This window comes from Ambystoma mexicanum, chromosome 13, assembly GCF_040938575.1.
Source record: "Ambystoma mexicanum isolate Mex_15411 chromosome 13, UKY_AmexF1_1, whole genome shotgun sequence".
Classification (NCBI taxonomy): Eukaryota; Metazoa; Chordata; class Amphibia; order Caudata; family Ambystomatidae; genus Ambystoma; species Ambystoma mexicanum.
Window position 1 is genome coordinate 728519479 of NC_090938.1, and position 20790 is coordinate 728540268.

Below are 20790 nucleotides of genomic sequence, written 5' to 3' on the forward strand. Positions count from 1 at the left end.
GGAAAAAGCCAATGAAATATCCATACAGAAGCTTGCGTTTTGCTACAGCGCTTATGTGATTTTGAATTCAAAGAACAGACTTATCTTTGTGGACCGTGAAAAGTGTCCCAAGGAATTGTATTGTTTTGAAAAACTGGATTATTTGAACTCTTGGGGAAGGGAAACCCAATACCTTATGAACTGTTTTGGACCTGGGAAGGGAAGCTGATTACAAACCAAGAGGTGGAAAAAGCTCAGAACTGTATTTCGAACACAATTTCCTTTGATGTGGTCATTCCTACACATTGTTTACCGTTAGTTGTGAGGTCAAGTATAGGATTTGGACACAGACTGTTACTTGATTTGGACTTCCTGGCACAGACTATCCTTAGTTTTCCTTATGTAGGGAAATCCCACCTTCGCATAGGGTAAGTTAGGCCTTACTCCCTCCTGCATTTTAAGTTAGATACAATATTTGAGTAGACATTTGAATCAGTTGACTGTGTCTACTTCATGATACCTTCACACTGTTACCAGCTTTTAAGTGGCTCGCATACGAAGGCAAGCAAGTGGAATTTGGTCGTTGTGGAAGTTGTTCTGCACGATGGAAACATATCACGCGCGCTTTGAGCAAATGCTATAGTGCTTGCGTATGAAGAAAAGCCTTACTTTTCCATTGTTGAACGTTTTTATATTATCGGAGTGGTCGTGTGTCTCCAATTAAGAGGGAGAACATTTTTTCAAGTCTCCAAAAACTCTCAAGCTAACTTTCACAAGTGTTACCAGACTTTACGGCATCAAAGGAAGGTTGTGTGTGACCAATTAAGATTCCCTGACCGGTGTACAATGTATCTCTGTGTAATACATGGGTATACAAGCCCTTACAGACAATTGAAGTTCAAAAGCCACCTGAAAGAATTGTCGCATATACCTAAAAGCATTTTTCCTTTGAAGACTGAATTTTGTAAAAGAACAAGCATTGCCCTAGACAAGAGGAAACCCCTTCTTGATTGAAGAAAACCCTGTTTAAAAGCAATCCATCTAACGGGGAAGTTATAAAAGGTCCAGTGTATCCTCTGATACAAGTACAATATTCTTATATGAAGCTAGTAGTGTGCCAATACAGCTTTAAGGTAGCTACTGGAACCAAGAAGTTGTATATAAAGCTGGGGGAGGGAGTTGGCTGCTTTTAAGAAGATTAACCAAATAACCTGGGATGCTGAGACTTTTGAAGTGGGAGGAAGTCAGCCTGGTTACAGGTTATCCATGTAGCACTAAGACAAACTGAAGAGGCAAAGAGGCTGCCCTTTTCATGGAAGATAGAAAAGAAGAGTGCCTTAACTACCTGTAGATGTCAAAGTGTCTTGTCTTTAAAATGCCTAAATATTCTCATATATAAAGTTGAAGCAGATGTACCAGAACAGTGGAGGTGTATAAGACTGTCAGCAGATGTCATATAGAAGTTGATGGTAGTAGTAGCATACTGGGGAACCAAGGAGTCAGTTTCCATAGTGGTAGTAGTGGAAAGGGGGTTGTTAAGAAGAGTACAACAACCCGAAAAGTAGCATCCTGAAAATTATACCTCATATACTGCCGAGGTTATGAAAAGTTGTTGAATTGTAGAAGAAGTAGTAGCTGATCTATTTTCTGAACTGAACAAAGCTATCCTGGAAGGACCAGGATTACCATTGGTGCGGTTTCCTTGGCTAAAATGGGAAAGGGATATTTTTCACCCGGAAGCTGAAGGACTGTTACCAGTGGATTTTTGTTTGGTGAACCTTTGGTTTATTTGGAACTTTCAAGAACTGGTTCAAGACTTTATTCTTCTCTATGAATAATTGGGAAGATTGACTTTGAACAATCCTGCAGAAGGGATTCACCCAGGACAGGTGAAGGTCATCCAAATTGCTGGTTGTTTATTATTCATTCATTTATGTTGTTGTTTGTGTACTTTATGTTTTGTTGTTTAGTGTGAGGGCCAGTTTATTTCTGTTAGGAGTAATTCCCTTAGTTATAAGACTAGATAGGGAACTCCCTGATAGAGTAGGTTTAGTGAGGATTTATTTGCATCTTTTTCTTTTAATAAAAATGATTGTTTCCATACACAAGAAGGGCGACAGTGAAGATCCGGCAAATTACCGCCTGATCGCCCTTCTAGATGTGGATCAGAAAATATTTGCCTCTGTACTATTGAGAAACCTGCAGGAGTGGATAAGCAGTAGCAATATATTGGGCAAATTCAAAACTGGGTTTCGTAAGGGGTGTTCGACCTCCCTTAATGGGCTAGTTATGTCAACGATTTCCAGCAATACTTAGGTAAAGGATGGACGACCGCTCTATGGAGCCTGGTTGGATTTGTCCGGAGCGTTCGATACCATCAACAGAGAACATCTCTGGGCAAAGCTCGACTCTTGGGGAATTCCTAAAAATCTACTGGTTATCATTATGAGCCTATATGGGGGATCCACCGTTCGAGTAAGACTGAACACCCAAGGCATCTTGACGGATGAGATAACAACGGGAAATTTGTCAGGCAGGGGTGCCTCTAGGCCCCCTGCCTTTTTAACCACTACCTAGCTGATCTTAATGATGCCCTAGCACAGCATTCATTGGCAAGCCCAAAGAACGGCTTCCAGTACATTCAGTGGATCGCATATGCTGATGATATTGTCTGCCTGGATTATAGGCCCAGAGGACTACAGTGACTATTGAACCCATTTGCAACTTACACTAAGGAAAATGACTTAGTGGTGAAGCCCTCAAAATCGAAAATCTTGATATTTAAGAACAAGGGTACACGGAAATATTTACCATAATTGGCTATTGCAGAATGAGGCAACTCTGCAGGTTAAAGAATTGATATATTTGGGTATAAACATGAAATCAGTTCGATCTAAGGGTGCACGTGAAGTTGATTTAGAGCTCAAACTAATATCTTTGACAGCCCAAATGAAAAAAAATACATACGACTTTCTGCAAATTCTCAATAACCCAATTGTTGAATTATTATAAAGCAAAGGTTCTTCCATCTCTGCTGTATGGTCTAGATCGGGGGTCTCCAACCTTTAATTAGCTAGAGCTACTTGTAGTGGAGGCCAACAGTGGAGAGCTACAAGCGGGCGATATCGGGGTGGGGATATTTATAAACCTCTGAATTTTTACCAATATTTCTTTGGCCCAATTATTTCTTCTCTATAAACAGATGGAATAACATATGCCTTCACGATTATATTAAGAACTTCAAAAACCTCTTTGTTGCATTATTATTTATTAATAGCCGTCTCAAAAAGACAGATATTTATCAGCAGTTTTTAGGAAATTAAACTGTGGGTTCATGGGTGCCAACCTTTGATTTTCACTACAGGGGCAGAAATATCCCTACCTCCATCCTGAATATAAGCAAGCCACCAGCCCAACCCATACCCTGGCCAAACACATTTTATAGCACTTTTTCTATGATTCCAGTGTGTTAGGCAGAAACCTGTGCAGTTCCCTCTGGGACCACTGCAAAAGATTTAGGACTACAGGTGTTTGGCAGTAAACCCACTTGGTAGCAGTCTGTACCACACAGATTCACTTGGTAGCTGTGGCTGAGCAGTCAGACTTCCCTCAAGAAGAGTTAGGCAGTATATAGAGTATTCACTATAGGTCAAGAGCACACAATAGAACAAGTAAACACTGACCAGGGCTTGGTGTAAAAGAGATATAATTATTTATTTAAAACCACATCTAGAAAAACACACAGGCACTAATAATAAGCAATTCAAAAACACGGTCACTAAAAGATATACACTCCCTTAAAAGAATATTAGACAAGTCTTAAGTAAAGCCCCACTTATTTTCAGACAGCGGTGAGCGCTTAACGTAGATGGCATTCTAATAGTTCATTTTAAAAAGGGAGAGAAAAGTAGAGAACAACTTGAAACAGATCCCAACACTTTTTCAAGAACACCACAAGGGAGGAAGGCAAAGTAAAACCGTGAAGTTAGATTTCGAGAGGCCGGATCCACTTTCAGAGGATCCAAACGAAATGTGTCCAAGGTCACACGGTTGTAGTGCACAAAGGTCTTGTAAAGGTTCAAAAAGGAGTTGGACCACAGAAAGGGACCAGTTAGAGGGTCAAGGCGGCCAGCCCAGTCCAGAAGGTTAAGGAGTTATTATTACCTTGTAGCAATCTTTAGAAAGGGAGGCCTGGCGGACACGGGACCTTAAAGTGGTAAGAACGCTCCAGCGGGGGCAGTTGTTCCTGGCAGCGGTTGCAAGTCGGTGCTTCATCCGGGGGAAGAGAGGATCTCGTCGTGGAGGAAGACAGGAGTCCGTTGCACTGCCAGGGAAGAAACCAGCTGCAGAGTTTCTCAGGTACAAGGAGCGGTCCGGGGATTCGCAGTTCAATGGTGAGTGGCTATCTGGCTGCCGGGGTGCTTGGCACGGGCAGTTCGACCCCAAACCGGGCTGGGGTGCGAAGAAAGAAAGGAAAACTGGTTGTGCCCACCAGTCAGGGGAAGAAGCCTCTCCAGCCGGGAGATCTTCTCTGTCGTCGGGAAGTGGTGAGTCGGTTCTGTAGGGCTCCACCGGTGGTGTCATCGTGGTAGGTCGGCTCAGCTTCTCCCTCGTCGGATTCTCAGGTCCTGTGGCGACTTCTGAAGTTCCAGTCCCCAAAGCCCTGCTTTTATGCAGAAAACCCCCATTCACTCAGCCTAGCTGTCACTCAAACATGCTAAGTGGTGAGCCGGCCGGCTCACCACTTGGGCCAATCACACAAGAGTGCGACTTGAGTTACCAAGGTAACTCGGTCCAGGGTGCCTAAACCCCCTCCCTCAGACAGAGTGGAACCACGTTTGGAGGCTTCTGTGGAGAAGGCTGCCAAAAAAGTGGAACAAAGGGCTCGACTTGGGTTGGAGTCACAGAAGAGAACACAAACGCCATTTTAGAATCGAGTCTTGGCAAAAAATACCAACCGGAGAATTAATATTAAATAAATAAACCAGCGGTATGTTCGAGGCTATAGGAATTAAATAATTAAAGTTGGTAGCCGCGAACAATGGGAAATCCCATAGGGATATATTCGCGGTCGAAAATAAAAAGTAGTATCCACTGCCACCAGCCAAAACTCGATCGGGGGGACGGAGACGTGCCCCCTCGACTAACAGACCCCGGGGCAATCGAATTGCCCCGACCAGTACGTCCACAATATGATGGTTTGTACTGGTTTCTGTTAATAATTTGGGACTAGTAAAGCCAATGGTGACTTTACATGCCCTGGGAGACAGTAGTCAGTCCCAGGGTATGGAGTCTATGGTGGGGTGTCACTATGACACCCCTGTGTTACTGCACGGAGGGTGCTGTGTAACACACATAGGAAAAACACATGAGACCCTATGGAGTAAAGGACCCCATAGCCCATAAAACACATTGCCAGTCAAAGGAATACCATTAATCATGTCCAAGAGTGGGAGGAAAAGAGTCTCACTCTTGGCAGGAGGAAAAAAAACAAACTCCAGAAATCCAGCAAAGCTGCTGGGGGACTCACTAGGTTAGTAAATTCAGCCTAAAGAGAGAATTCTCCCTAACACAGTGCTATGCGGATGACACTCGGCTAATTTTCAGGCTACCCTCGGCCACCTCTTTTCCCTCCCTCATCTCTGACTGCCTGTCCCCCACCCAGGAGTGGTGTGCCGCCAATGGTCTCTGCCTTAATGCCAGTCAGACCGAGATTCTCCTCATTGGAACACCTGCTCCCTCCTTTCCTGTCACTCTCTGGCCGGCCTCCCTTGGCCCTCCTCGTCCCACCTGTGAGGCTAAAAACCTCAGGGTCATTTTCGACTCCACACTCTCCTTCTCTCCTCACATCTCTGACATCTCTAAGAAGTCACACTACCATCTTCACCTCCTCAGAGGTATTCCTCCTTTCCTCTACTTCCCCCAGAATCTCACTGTCTCCAGAGCTTTGGTTCTCTCTAGCCTGGACTACTTAAATCTGCCTGCTTCTACTCTCCGCTCTCTGCAACTCATCCAGAACAGGAATACAAGACTTGTCCTTGGCCTCAAGCACAGGGATCGTTACTCTCCAGGACTGAAATCTCTGCAGTGGCTCCCAGTGGCTGCAAGGATTAAGTTCAAAACCCTCTGTATGGTCCACAAGGCCTTCTGGGGCCTGGGGCCTCAATATCTTCAGGTCTCTCTTCCAAAATATCTTCCTTCTCGAGCTCTTCGCTCATCCGCCTCCAACTCCCTCAGGGTCAGTCGCTTCTCCAAGCAACGAGTTGGTGGTAGATCTTTCCTCGGCTGGGGCCTCCCTCTGGAACAGCCTCCCTGTCTCCCTGACACTTGAGGAGCATCATCTCCGGTTCCGGAAGCACCTCAAGACCTTTCTCTTTGCTTCTGCCTTTTCTCCTCCTCTCCCCTGCTGACCTCCTGGCCGATACTGAAACTGCACTGGTCACCTGCACTGGTCACCTGGCAACCCCCCCCCCTGCTCTCAAGCCCAGCCCTCCCCCTCAGTCGCACACCTGCACTGCCTTCCTGGCAACCCCCCGCACTTAGGGTCTGCTCTGTACCCCTACCGTTCCACCACTAGCACTTGACACCTGATGTCTGCAGTACCCTTGCACTTGCCACCAGCTGACCGGACGATACTGATTGTTATTTATTGTCTCATGTACTGCACTGTCCCCTTCCCCACGCCCCGCACTTTCCTCCTTCCCCCTTCCCATGCACTTGCGCGATCTGAATGACACATGGCCCAGTAGGATCATTGTCTGTCTTCTCTCTGTTCCCCCTCCCTTGCCTCTTCGCGCCTTGAAACACTAAGATATGATACGGCATTTAGTTTTGAATATATAACATCTCAGCATCTTTCTGTCAACCTGCTGAGCTACCCTGGTAGGCTTCTACTGTACAGCGTGTCTATGGATCGCTTAATGTATTAAAAGTGGGTGTACCTGTGCCATGGAAGTGATTTAAAGTGGAAATGTACAGTGGAGTTTGGAAAGAAGCCACATGAAAGAAATCTCACCATTTTTTAAATATTATTTTGAACATTTCCAGGCGAGCAACAGTGCTACTGTGATGTTTTCATTGCAGTCACAATGATCCTGATCCTGCCCCAACCCCTCTGACATCTCTGGCAAACAAGAGCAGCTTGCTTAAGCAAGACAGTGTTAGGGGCGCACAAGGCCAACTCTGGTACTACAGGCGGCCTGCAGAAGCAGAACGTGATACTGACATCTGTCAGGCAATTTGCAAGGAGCTCCATGTGGCACAGCAGCCAAACTCCCTGCTGCAATTGGGACGACCAGGGTTCAGATCCTGATCAAGGAAAATAACCGCAAAAACACACCATTGAATAATTTAACTTAAAAAGTGTTTATTTTTCAGCATTTCCAGTACGGGCGACTGAAGAGGCTCAGGCGAGCTACTAGTCGCCCGTGATCGACCATTTGGCGACCTCTGGTCTAGATTCAATTCAGAATTCACAATTAATGCATTGGGAACGAATTGAAGGTAAAATATGGAAACATGTTCTTCACTTACCTGCAAGCTATCCCATTGCCACCCTCAGATACGAATTGGGACTAGCATCCCTACATAGGAGTTTAAATTGGAAAATTGTAACCTTATTTAGATTTATACAAACGTGCACAGGGAACACTTTGTATGGGGGCATCCTACAAGAACTAAGCAGGGGATAAAACACGTTTCTGGTGCAATTAAGAAAATATGTGGTTAGTGTTCTGGAGGGATGCAATCGTACTCTAGTAGAATTAATCAACAACCCAATGGGAGTAAATCTGTCTGTGTCTTGAGCGGACTGGATCAAGACCATAGCACAAATGAGAGGTGATAAGATATTCAAATCAATCTCAATCTTTGAAACATTTTTTTTCAAATGACTTATTATGATTTTCGGATCCGAAATTAAGATCGGAATTTCTAAGGGTTTGATTGAATTTGCTGAAAACGGCCGAGGTCCAGTCCGTGAGAGAGGGGGTCTCAGGGTCCGCTGAATTTAAGCTCTGTAAAGAGGGTAAGGTGCAATCTTTATATCATATTTTAATATCATGTAAAAGCACTAGAGATCTACGTGAGACTCGCATTGGGAAATGTGTGGCCCACTGTGATTGGATTGCGACAGACCGGTTCTGGGAACGTCTTATAGCGGGTCACGAAAAAGCCCTAACCATCGAAGTTGTAGAGATTTTAAGAGATTTAGGATTTATTGAATTGTAAAGGTGTATTATTGTTCTTGTATGTATGAGTTTAATGATATGGAATGCTTTAGAAGTCTTTTTGCATTTAGAAAATATAGGAATTGTGTAAAAAGTTGTTAAGTCGACTCATGCACAATAAAATAAAAAGAAACACAAGCAGTTGTCTGCCTCGCATTACTGACCTCTCACATCATACACAGTTAAGTTTTCTCCCCTCTCTGTGCTTCTTCCGCCTTGTGGTTCCCGGTGTCCTCTCAGCCGAGGACTTCCCATGGCACTCTGGTCTCTCGCCATCTTTGAACCTCTCGGGTTCCATTAACAACATACATTGGTCCTTCTTCTGTTTTTAAGGGGAAATACTGGTCCCTCCCCAATGCAGCACCATAGTCTTTTCTCTCTCTCTAATGAGTGTTCTTCCTCACTCGCTAGTCCCAGTATAGTTGGCTGCCAACCACTGGGTAATCTTTATTTCTGGTATCCTCTTCTTCTCCTCAGTATGTTTGTTTGTCTGATGGTGAGTTGGTGTGACATTGCAATAACAAATATTCATTTGTGGAGGATGTTTCTCCTGAGACCTTGATGGTTTCAATGGTTCTTTATAGAGGGATTTAGGGAGTTCCATGACGGAAAGGGAGTCCTTGTCCCCAAGAGGGGAGTCTGTCCCTGTGTGGTCACACTTACCGCTACCCCTAGGGCAAATGTTGTGTAGTGGGCTCACCTCCCTAGCCTCACAGGGAAGGGCTCCCCTCTGGGGAGAAGTGACAAGATCCTGTGAATTGTCCAAATATCCTTCACAAAGGTCTTAATGAATAATGGTCTTCAGTTAGTCTATGTATAATCCATGTCTTGTTCCTGCCAGGGTCTCCATTTGGTCTAGCATACTCTTCACCAACATCCTTTTGGACTAAGTACTTACGTTGGTACTTGTGTAGTTTGTGTTTTGTTTACACCACAGTCTCTATTAGATTTACAGCATATTTTACCCTACATTCTTCTTGGAACTATTGTCTTCCATTGCATTTGTATGATCTGTGTCTCGTTCCTTGGCTGGTGCCCAAATGATTTTGATTTACTTGTATTTGTATTTGTTTTATTTGTAACGCGCACCTTCAGGCCCGGAGGCATCAGGGTGCAACTTTAGACATGATTACAAAAGTATACATATATACAAACTACTGTGATTCCCTCATCAAGCCCTGGTCATACCATGGCATTCAGGTGCTCTTCTTATAATGAATCCCTTGTATTATGAGCTGCCTTCGGCTTCGATGCTTAACAGCATTCTTTTTTGGCAGGGATGCCAAGGCCCAGTGAACGAGGTGACCCTCCCACAAGATGCTGGAATGCAGGAGACCAACACAACAGTGCACTCTGAGATGATGTGTCAAGGCATCCTCAGGGGGCTAACTCCCAGACAACACATGCCCTCTCCAGATACTGAGCACACCACAGATGAGGGAAGGTCATGCAGAAGTCCAGAGGAAGGACCAATGTGTTCATCAGAACAAGAGGTAGAATCAGAATGTCTGGGAGAGTTGGAGACCCAACCTGACCAACGTTCAATGTACCTAGAAGAAGAAGAGAGGTCATACATAATCGGGAGAGATGATGAGTCCAGCTACACACTCGGAATGGCAGAGGATAACTGTCATGCTTCGCAGGTCAGCATTGCAAACAAGGCATGCATTGGCTTTTTTGTCCAGTTGTACTCACTCATCCTGGTTTGCTCAACTATCCCCATTGTATTTTCTCTGGTCAATAAGTATATATATGTTGCACAAATGGTGACCCACTTGTCTAGGAAATTATTTTATTTTTCCATCTATCTGTGTGTCCATCATCTATGGAAGCAATTCTGCTATATATACGTTCTCCGGCTCTTCGCCCATTCAGGTATCACACCCACCTTCTAATTTCCCAATGCCATTTGTCACTTATGCATGGTTTTGCTTATTCGTAAGTAGTGGAGCACCTGCAACTGACTGCTCCCATACATTCCCATCCTGCCTGTTTCTTCTTCGGCTCCAGCACTCCACCATCCACTCAAGTATGCCTCCATATTCATGCAGCCAACTCCTTTCCTTCTCCTTGTCTCCTACCATTCCTCTGGATATGAACCCATGTCTCACTCTGTGGCATACCTTCCAAGTACAGGTTTCCATCGCCAAGATCAATGTCCCTTTGCTGCCTACTGTATCCATGGCCCAGCGGGCTCCTCTAACTATGCGTGGTATACTGTTCTCATAACACCCTCTGTCTCTTTCTTCCAGATGTCCCTCGACCACAGTGATGCTGAGACCTTCTTCGCACAGATCTGTCACTTTCAAAGTCGGCGAATGAATGACCAGCGCTGTTCTTTCCGGAAGAAAAGGCGGGGTGACGACCGCCCTTGGCAGTCTGCCCCCTCAACACCAACCAATGAGGGACGGACAGGTGAACAAGCATCACTAGTATGGAGTGTAAAGTGGTGATAGGGTGATGATGGCAAGGGTGTCTCAAAAGTTGGCCTCCTTATATAAAGTAATCATGAGTGTGGCCGAGTGACAGAGCAAATGATAAATTAGGCATGACAGGTTTGCCCTAATTGAGCGTGCATGCCTATTTGCTGTATCTGCTAAGAGTCTTAGCAGGTTCAGGACTTAGATAACAGAAGTCACAGATGCCATCAGGAAACTCATAACTCCAAGAAACGTTTCAAGGGTTTTCATAATTAAGATTTACTTAACCTTGTACTGTGGGGTTTAAGGCTGTAAGTCAATTCGAATAAAGGGTTGTTTTAGCTTGTCCATCAGCCTCTGAGGGCTCTCTACACTCCAGCTCAGGCTTTCCTATCACCCCAAATCAGGTTGCACCCTAGTGATCGGCAACCCCTACTGACTAAGCTAGCCTCTCTACCATGGGAAGGCCCAAAGGCTAAAGCCTCATCTGTCTCACTCTCTGGTGCTTTCTAGGGATACCCTGCTCTGGTGTTCCCACAATATTGGTCTTAAAGATGATTCAGGATGGTGTCTGTGATTCTCCAAACACTCCTCCGTTCACTCTCTTCCTCTCACTCCGTTCCCTGATCTTGTGTCTCCTTATTCTCTACCCCTCTTTTCTATCCTTTCACCCTCTATCTTCTCTCCTACTCTCTCCCCTTCTCCTCGCCTATCTCCTCCCTCCTACTTCCTCAACTGTCCCTCCGGTCTTCTCACAACTTTCTCCATCTATTCCTTTCCCTTAGCTTATACCTACTACTCCACAAATCCTTCATCCTCCCGTCTCTCTACCACTCATTGGGCCTCATTACGAGTCCGGCGGTAGCCGTGCCGGTAAAATGGGAAGGCTGCCGCTGGACTCGTGGGGATTTATCAGTGCTGGAATTACCGGGACATTAAAGCCCCAGTGGTCTGGTAATTGCAGTGCCGGCATTCCGTTACTCCCCAATCCCGTGAGTCCCATAGGACTCCATAGGAATGGGGACCGCGGAAACACCGGCACCGTGCAGTAATGGTGCAGGTGTTTCTGCGACAGTCTGTGGCCGGTGACGTTTCGCCCACCAGGTCAGGCCTGGCGGGAGTCACGCCACACGGCCACAGAATTCGTAGTTAGCCGGTCTGGAAAACGGTGCCGGTACGGTTCTACCGGCACCGTTAAATCCGGACCAGCTAACTCATAATGGGGCCCAATGTCTTCCTCCTCTCTCCCTCTCTCCCTCACTTCACCATCCACTCTTTCTCCCTATCCCTCTACTTCCGCTTACACCCCAACTCTGCTACCGCTCACCCTCACATACATGTTCACAAGCACAGCTACCATCCCTCTTCTACGCGCCACTCCCTCTCACACACACAATATCTACCTGCACTCCAATTCAACTTCTCCACAGACTTTTCAGTGCTCTGCTTCACCTTCCCTCCTTCTCCTGGTCTCTATTCCACTTCCACACTTCCTGACCTTTCCCCAACCCCCTATGCACTCTGCGGATTACACAGGTCTTTCATACTGATTGTCTTCCCACCTTTTGCCCTCATCCTTTCCCATTGGCTGTGTGCTCCACCTGCTTTGGGAGCCCAATCTGAGGTTGTCTTTTCCCTGGTGGTAGGTCTCTGTAGGAAAATGCTACAAAAACGCCTCTTAGCCTTGCCCCCTCTGTTGCGTGGCAGTTCAAGCAGTCTACGTTAGTGTCTCCGCTGAATGTCGGGTCGGCGGTTCATTTGTTCCAGACTGCAGTGAGTACTGCTTGTTGCTTGGAAATGTGGCAGGATCTTGAGAGTCTGTCTGGGAGTCTTCAGTTTTCTTCGGCGGCCCAAAGGGCTTCTTTGTGCTAGCAGTGCCGGATGCTCCTGTTAGTTCTGTAGGGAAACAGAAGGAAATTGGGACAGAATGGAGGAGGAATGTCTTGGGTGATTGAAAGTGGTACTGGGAATTACTTTCAAAGCACATTGGGGCTAATGCATGAGCGCCTTATTCCAATGAAAACCACCTCGCTACCACGTCGGCAGTGGGGAGGTCTGAATAGGGTGCTGACTATTGTTATTAAATGCGCCCCACTGCTGCAGGTGCATTTAATAAGCAAAACAAAAGGGCACCTGTCGCGCCTTCTACCACTACGCCAGATCCGAGCTGGCGTGGCAGGGGGCTAATGATGTAAGGCCTGCCGTAAGGCCGGCCTGTTGAGGGGATCAGGGAATGGGACCCTTTCAAATCCCTTGACCCTCCTCTGGGGTAGGATCAAGCACCTGACCCTGTCACACAGACCTACTTCTTCATGGGGTTAAATATTGGTTTCAACAGCAGAGCCCCAGGGCCAGGACATTTGCCTTGTGGGACACTGAAACCCTTGCTCATAGCATCGAATGAGCCGCAGCAGTGCTGTGAAAACTGGGGTGTCGTCAAAAATGTCGGAATAACTTCTCGTCAGAATTGTAGTCTGTGGGTACCACGCGTCATATGGCCATAACGTGCACAGTGCTACCCATGTGTCAAGCACTTGCATGTCAATGAACAATACCGAAATGGGAAAACACTGCACAGAACACGGCACCTATCTAGTTAGTTGACCAGTCACTTAGGAGATCAACAAACAGTGAACAGTCGCCAAATCCGAAAACTGATCGCCAAAATTTCCACCTGAATGTGTGTGAGGAAGGTATGTCGGTGTGATCTAACCAAGCGCTTTTATTAGGCACAACACTTTGGTGGCAATCTCAAATCCTGCCTAATTCTAGGCACTGGGGCCTTCTCGTCACTGGCTCGCTTGAGCCACAAGTTCAAAAAGCAGAGAAACTAAGCAATGCTTTGCTATCACCAGCACAAGGAAGAGCCTATGCATGACACCAGGAATGGCGCAACAATCCCCTGGGGGAAGGTGAGAAACCCCCTCAAACCCAACCATCACAAGAGGCGGGGCAGCTGAATTATCATCTCAAGAATGGTGGCAGAAGAAGGGCACCAGGAGACTGCTTAACTTTGAGGGGGCATTCGTTTTGGGGGGCCTTTCAACTGTGTTCTTCTGGAGTTGGATTAATCTGCACCCGATTCCAAATTTGTACTAATTTGTTGATTTACTTCTGCCACTAATTTACCCTGTAATCAGTATTCAATAAAAAAACAGATGTTTTGGGGTTCTCTTTTAGAAGTTATGTCAGCTTTCATGAGCCTATTACATCAGGCTCGCAGACTTACATGTTCAATATTTTAAGTTGCTTTCTCTGTTTTGGTATTGCGCAAGAATTATATTTTTTAGCTGAGAAAATGTGGCTTTTGACTTAAGTATACTTTTGGTCAATGTTTCTCTGAGAAAAAAAACCTCTCGTGTTAATGCAGCTGTGGTCATTGAGGTGTTAACAGAGAGATAGCGCAGCAGAGAGGAAGTCCTGAGCCTGCAGCCTCCCCACTTCCTGTCTCTGCCACCGCACAGGGGCTCTGCAAGTCCGCCCACAACGTATTCATTTCTCTTTCACTTTGGTGCTCTCTGAAGCTGTGACAGCAGCAAGAACAACACAGCAAGAGTGAGCACCAGGCTGCAGCGGGTCCTGTTACGAGCTGAAATGCTGCGTGGCAAAGGTGCACATCGCAGTAGGTGTGGCCTAGAAGGGCTGCAGGTACGTCCAGCCACCAGTACTTACCAGGGATGCACTGGGAACAAAATGTGCCTATGAAAATGGTTTTCAAAGTGGCTTCAGAGTACACCATGTAAGAACCCCACTAAATAGAGCTTGAGGGTTCTCTGCCCGAGAAGCTTTGGAAAATTTAACCAAAAAGCACATTTTAAAGCACATTTGTCTCCATGTAGGCATTAAAACTTAGTTAAGTTAAAAAAGATATAACATTTGTTAACATTGACGAATAACACAATAGAAGATCTATAACACATTCGTACTTCAAAGGGATGTGGGGGATGAAGAGAGATGGAGGGAAATGGGTTTGGTGCGAGGGAAAGAGGGTACCCACACAAAAGAAGCACGTCGGATAAAGACCCAATGGGAACTTTCCAGAATTCCCTGCAGGCCAGTCCACCCTTGGTCCGCACCCGGGACTCCGAATCCGCAATTGCTCAAAAGTTGAACTGAGGAACTTGTCTCTATTTCGCCACTGAAATGCATCAGAGACTTTATTCGGGTATGGATCCAAGAAGTCAAAATGCATTAACCGCACATGCATACGAAGATTTAAGGGATTTTACCTGTAATAGTAATTCCGTAGACATTTGCTAAATACTTACAGAATTACCATCCACCAGGTTCTGGGTTTGGAGGTATTTCTTCCAGCAGTTTTCTAAGACTGGAGGTAAAGTTCTCTGGCTGAATTTACTCGAAAGACTGCCTATTTTTACCATACATGTGGAGGTAAAAAAATGTAAATGGCCCAGGAGTATGGTAAACTTTTATTTAACTGTACAGAAGTCACTTCCCCTCAGTACCATGAAAGGCATATGTACATGGGGTCTTGGTAAGGGAGCTGAAGACCTTTCATCGCTACCTTACCACATAATACATGAAAGGGCCAGTATTGACCCTCCTCTGCATTTAAAAATGTACAGTAGTAGTATGAACCACGGCTGTCCTTTATCAATTTCCATCTTCACATTGAAGGTGTGTCACATTTGGCACAGGAATCACTCCAAGACACGGAGACGTTACAGGGTTTTTTATAGATTTTTCACTGGGCCATATGGCTGTCACTCTAAATCTCTTTCTCTCTGGTCTTCAAAAGCCCCTGCTCCCTAATCCAGGTATCCCTAACCCCAGGTTAGTAGATTGCGAATGCTAACCCCTACTGTCTACTCTCTACCCTATACTGCAAGGGACAACCTAAAGGCAAGAGGCCTTTTCTTTCTAGAAGCCCATGGGGACTTCCTAAGACTTCCCTATTCTATCCAGTGATTAGTGTTCTACAGGAATAGGGATTGTGCACCGAAGACACCCAGCTTGATACGCTCTCAGGTCTATCCCGCTCAAGCCCTCCTCTCTCTACTGTACTATCCCTCCGATATCGGTTGCTCCTTCTAGTTCTAGCCTCCACCCTTTCATGTTACACCTCCCTCCGAGATACTACTCTCTTACTACTACTCTCTCCTCTACTACTCCCTCCCCTCACTGAAAGACCCTCCTCCACATTACAGCTCCCTACTCTTCACTATACATCTCTCCACGCTACTACTCCCTACTCTACACTACAACTCCCTCCCCCACACTACAACACCAATTTACACACTACTTTTGCTCAGTCACTCTCCTTTCACTCTGTATCGTACTCTTCACAATCACTCCTTACGCTTCTCCCTGCTCTTCATTCACCTAACTACACTCGTGTATTACCACAGACTATCACACTGCAGTACCACGTTCACTACTTAACCAATACCTCACCTTCTTCAGTATTCGCCTCCCACTTCACTGCTTCGTCCTCCCTCCTGCTGGTTTATTAGTTGTTCACCTCCTCTTCTGACCTCACCCGAATAGCCCACTTTGCCTACTTCATGTTGCCTCCTTATATTCCCTCTTCTCTCCTGGTATTGGTCTTCTCTTCCTGGCCAATCTAGCCCTGTCCTCCTGCATCCGCAACGTTCCAGAAAAGCAGAAAGTCATAATTAATGGGCTAAGCCTAGCCACCTTTTGCATGTGGATCCACTACAGGACAACAATTGCAGCCCAGGCGAGCAATATTTTGTGTTCATGTTCCGGGCCCTAATCCATGTACCCCTTTGGTTCATATACCGGGGAGGGGTTACCTCTTTTGTCCCTGGCGGTCTCTGGACTTCATGAGTTGTTGAGCAAGCTCAACTGTATCCCCAGTAGCCCTACATGGATCTTTTGTTTTCTGTGTATGGACGTGGCTTCTCTCTGCAGTTTTCTTTTCCTCCGCCAGTCTTGCCTAATGTTGCAGCATTAGGCCGCACTGCTTCTTTTTTCCTTCTGGACTTTTCTGTGTATGTGGCTGATCATTGTTGATTGATAGTGGTCAATAACTTCAACAAACATTTACACTAGAAATACTTAAATTAGCATTTATGTATATTTATTTTCTTGCAGAGAGATCTATTAAAATAGTATAACAAAACAATCAGAAATCCCTAATATTAGCAATAACATCGTTGAAATTAGTCCTAGCATCCTCGTCTCCAACATACTTCTAGGAATCAAAACCCTACAGGAAATCAACAATGTGTACAGCCATATACAATATGGCTCAATGCAACTTAAGATATACACACTGCAGTGCGGACAGAAAAGGGAAGCCAGTAATCATGTGATTTTGTATGAGCCACTGTAAACTGATTTAATGGAAGGGGCTAAAACACTTTCAAAAGCCTGTGGCTCCTAAGGGAAATTAGCGAAAAACAATCTCAACCCATGGATAAAAATACAGGTCAATCTGTAGCAATCTGCCTCTTGGATCTTTCTCTTCCATCTACCAAAAGAGGTACAGCGAGTAGCAAAGTTTTTGAAATGTGCTTTTCCCAAACTTAACATGCCACAGAGCAGTACTTCTCCAAGCATCAGTTGACAATTAAGAGGTAAACTAAAAAAAACGAAGTATTTTTCACTATTGGTTTTCAAATACCATTCATATATGTGGGAAATGGTTTAAAAGGCAAATTTGTGCAAACTCCCACATGCATTGTGGCCTTTGCTGTCCTGAAAAAGACAAAGAGAACTCTGTCTGGAAACAGTACTGGGTGGCATCATGTGACAGAGGGTGGTACCAGCATTAACATTCATGGCATGAGGGGTGTTTTAACTCCTCATCTCTGGGACAGGGTTGGCTGTAGCTCACACCCTGGTTGACCGCCAGGCCAGGTCAGGAGGTGTCCTTGTCCCCCGACATGGTCCAGTCTTGGACCCTGTCACAGAGACCTCTAACAGCTAATCCTGATGTGCTGTGTCATTGTGTCACTTTCCCATTGACTCTTGGTTTGTCTTGCCTATACTTTACAATGGGATATTATTGTCACAGATGGTTCAGAAAACAGTGAGATTCTCAAGAGCAGTCCAAGGGTTTTTATAATAAGTTTTGTGGGCCCTAGGGCCGTCCTCCTCTCTCTTATATGCCATGGGATTTCCTCCCTAAACCAGGCATTCATAACTCCTGGTTACTTATACCGAACAGTAACACCTATTGTCTAATGTCTGTCTTACACTATTGGGGATTTCCTATGTGCAGGTGTAAGGTAGGCTCTAGTTACAGGGGTACCCCCTAATTATACGGGTACCCCTAATCATGCTCACACCAGAGTAAAGTTCACCCCTTTAGGGAATTAAGGCCAATAGTCTATCTTACAAGGATAACACATTTATTCTGTACAGGCATGAGGATAGGAGCAAGGAACTCTGCTGCCTGAATGATGTCCCTCAACCATCCCATTCTCCTGCAGACTGGAGCCAGGCAGTAGCCTATATACTCTTAACCTGCTTTAGTGGGATCTCTGGATGCGAGCATGGCTCCATCCAAAACGGTCCTCCTTCCCTACAAGGGGTGCTGCAGTCTTCCTTCATGGTGGGATTTCCGTTTAGGACATACTACTTAACATACTGCTAGCCTATGCAAGAATACACGGAATGAACATTTATATATAAAAACATTTTCCTGTCATGCTCTCCATATTTAATTCATTCGAATGATATTTATATCTGGTGCAGTAATTCCCCTTAAACCTTGTATTCCATAATTCTGCATTTTGTGCATCGAGCCTTATCCTGCATGGGCTTTTTGACAGGCAGCCAACAGCTGGTGAGCCACTTTGTGTGCTCTGCCAGAGCTACTCAGTGACGCAACATTGCATGAGCTCTGCAATCTATTTTTAGTGCAAGCCACATTCCTTTTGACAGAGAGCCTGCTTCTGTCGTGCGTTGACATTTTAAAACTAAATAGAATTTAACATTTACAAATGCATTCAGCTAATAGTTATTTACACCTTGAATTTAAATAATAACTGCCTTCTTTTTAGTGCCCCTCCTCCCCCTTGTCTCTTGTAGTGTTTAGAAACAGTTAAAAGAAGTCTTGCCTAATTCTAAAGCGCTTGGCAATGAAGAAAGGCACTAGCCCCTTCCCAACATTCCCCCTTTCTGTTACTTTTACAGTAGCAAACTCATCCCCACCCGACATGTTTACAACACCACAAATATTAGTTTGAGTTTTGCTGTTTATTGTAAGGCAAGGTGTTTTAGATCCCCAATTGATACCATCATCTTTGCGCTATTAGGGACTATACTAACACAGCATTGGAGGCCAAAATGGCACGTGCTGAAGAGGATTAAGAAGGATACGATAACAGGAACCAGTATTTTTACTGCTTCCTCCAGCCATAACGGGACCCAATCAAAGGCAAGCGATAGCCAATCCGTGTTCTTTCTTCATTTGAACACCTCGATTGTGCACCGCATCGATGACGTGGGATAATGACCCATTCTCAGCATCCTCTGGGGGTATAAAAGTCAGCAGCTGCTTGTACCCCAGGAGCCAAAAAAGATTAAAAGAAAGTCTCTGCTGAGCTAAAAAGTCGATACTCGTCAGGTATTGCTCTGCACGGTGCAGAAGGGTTTTTTGAGACATAGTTTGATCTCTTCTTTCTTCCCTGCTGTTGAAATCATCCTTATTCTGGCAGCATACAAATTCTTGTGTGATCTGCAAGTTCCTTTCTGCTTCAGGTGCTGGAGTGGCTGTTGGCACCTTGACAGGCATTTCTTCTCCCTTCAGGTGTTCTTCTGGGATTACTAGTAGCACTGAGTGCAGGGTGGCCAGTGAACGCTTGCCCCTCCATGAGGGTGGGAGGTGCAAGTAGGCTTGTTGGCCACAAACCCAGTTGCAATCCATCACTGCTGCTGTACCTTTTGTCATATCAGGGATCACAAGAGTGTGGTTGCACTGTGTGCTTGCGCCAACATGAACTGTTCCTTCATTGATAAAACAAAGTTCATAGTCTATGTCTCTATGTATTCGCAATGGCTTCACCATTGTTGCAATCCATGTCAGCCTTGTGATGTATTGGGACCATATTTGCGTTGCTTCTCTGCTGTACTCGATCAGTCCATCTCCCGAGCATGTCACTGAGCTGCCCTGCCATTTGTCGTTGCCATTTGAGTAACCTCCCCAGGAAAAATATGGTACTTGTAGACACTGGTGGTATTTCGTGTTGCCTATTGCATAATGCTGGGACTGGATCAGTGCTCCTCAACTGCACGCTGTGAGCCTGCAATGTGTCCTTTAGCCTTCAGGGCAATCAACCAACCCACTAACAATTTCGCCCCTCTGCATACACCTCTCAAACTCTAACCAAACACAACCACAAGCCTACAACACAACAATCCGCACAAACTTCACTACACTGCAACAACAAAACAAACCACACATAGACCCACACAGCAGCACACGGCGGCTACTGACCATAAAATACCCCAAGCCCAGCCAACGGACTTCCAGGCCAAGGCCGCCAACAGCACATCACTGCTCTCTTGCACTTTTCCAGCTTATTCCCTCTAACTCACCCCCACCCCTCCCTTTTTCAGAGCCGCCAGAGCGCCAGGGGCCACTCTGGTGGTGATAGTAAGCGGTACAAATATTCTTTTACATTAACATTCATAGTGCAAGATGTACCAGGCATTATGCCTCTGTAATTGGGACTGGATGTGGAACTAAAACCTTAGGAGCCCCTGATGCGGGCGGGATAAGTGCACACATGTAACAGCTTTCATTGATTATATTCCTATGTGCAGTGCGCATATCGAAGTACCAGCTATTCAATGTTTCTAAATGCTGGATGTCAGAAGTGGCGTCAAAGCCCAACCCCTTATATGAATCATACATCATTCATACTTCCCGTTTCCTTATTCTAAGAAAACCTGTAGGGGTGGCCGGCAAAAAGTGACATATTTTGTCATTCTTCTTTATAGACACAATCCTATTAGCATTATTTTCCAACTGTCCATTCCCCCGCCCCCTTTATATGGCCACCCCATATAACAGACATACCTTCATCCACTCCAACAACCATGACCAGTGTCATCCAAAACAATATAATACTTAAAAAGCATGATATTTAATTCCTGGAACAAATGACATGTATCGTTATCCCTACATAACAGAGAGGTTTGAATACTTTGGTCAGATATCCTTGGTT

The 20790-nt window shown here is 45.4% G+C and overlaps 1 protein-coding gene across 2 annotated transcripts in view; it reads left to right on the forward strand.

The window, feature by feature from the left end:
• Nucleotides 1–20790, forward strand: part of LOC138521827 (G-protein-signaling modulator 1-like) — a 165164-nt gene that overhangs the window by 121340 nt on the left and 23034 nt on the right. For both annotated transcript variants that reach the window (XM_069634947.1, XM_069634946.1), the window contains exons 3-4: nt 9485–9850; nt 10460–10622. In XM_069634947.1, coding sequence (XP_069491048.1) covers nt 9485–9850; nt 10460–10622 — 529 coding nt within the window. The remainder of the gene's footprint in view (nt 1–9484; nt 9851–10459; nt 10623–20790) is intronic.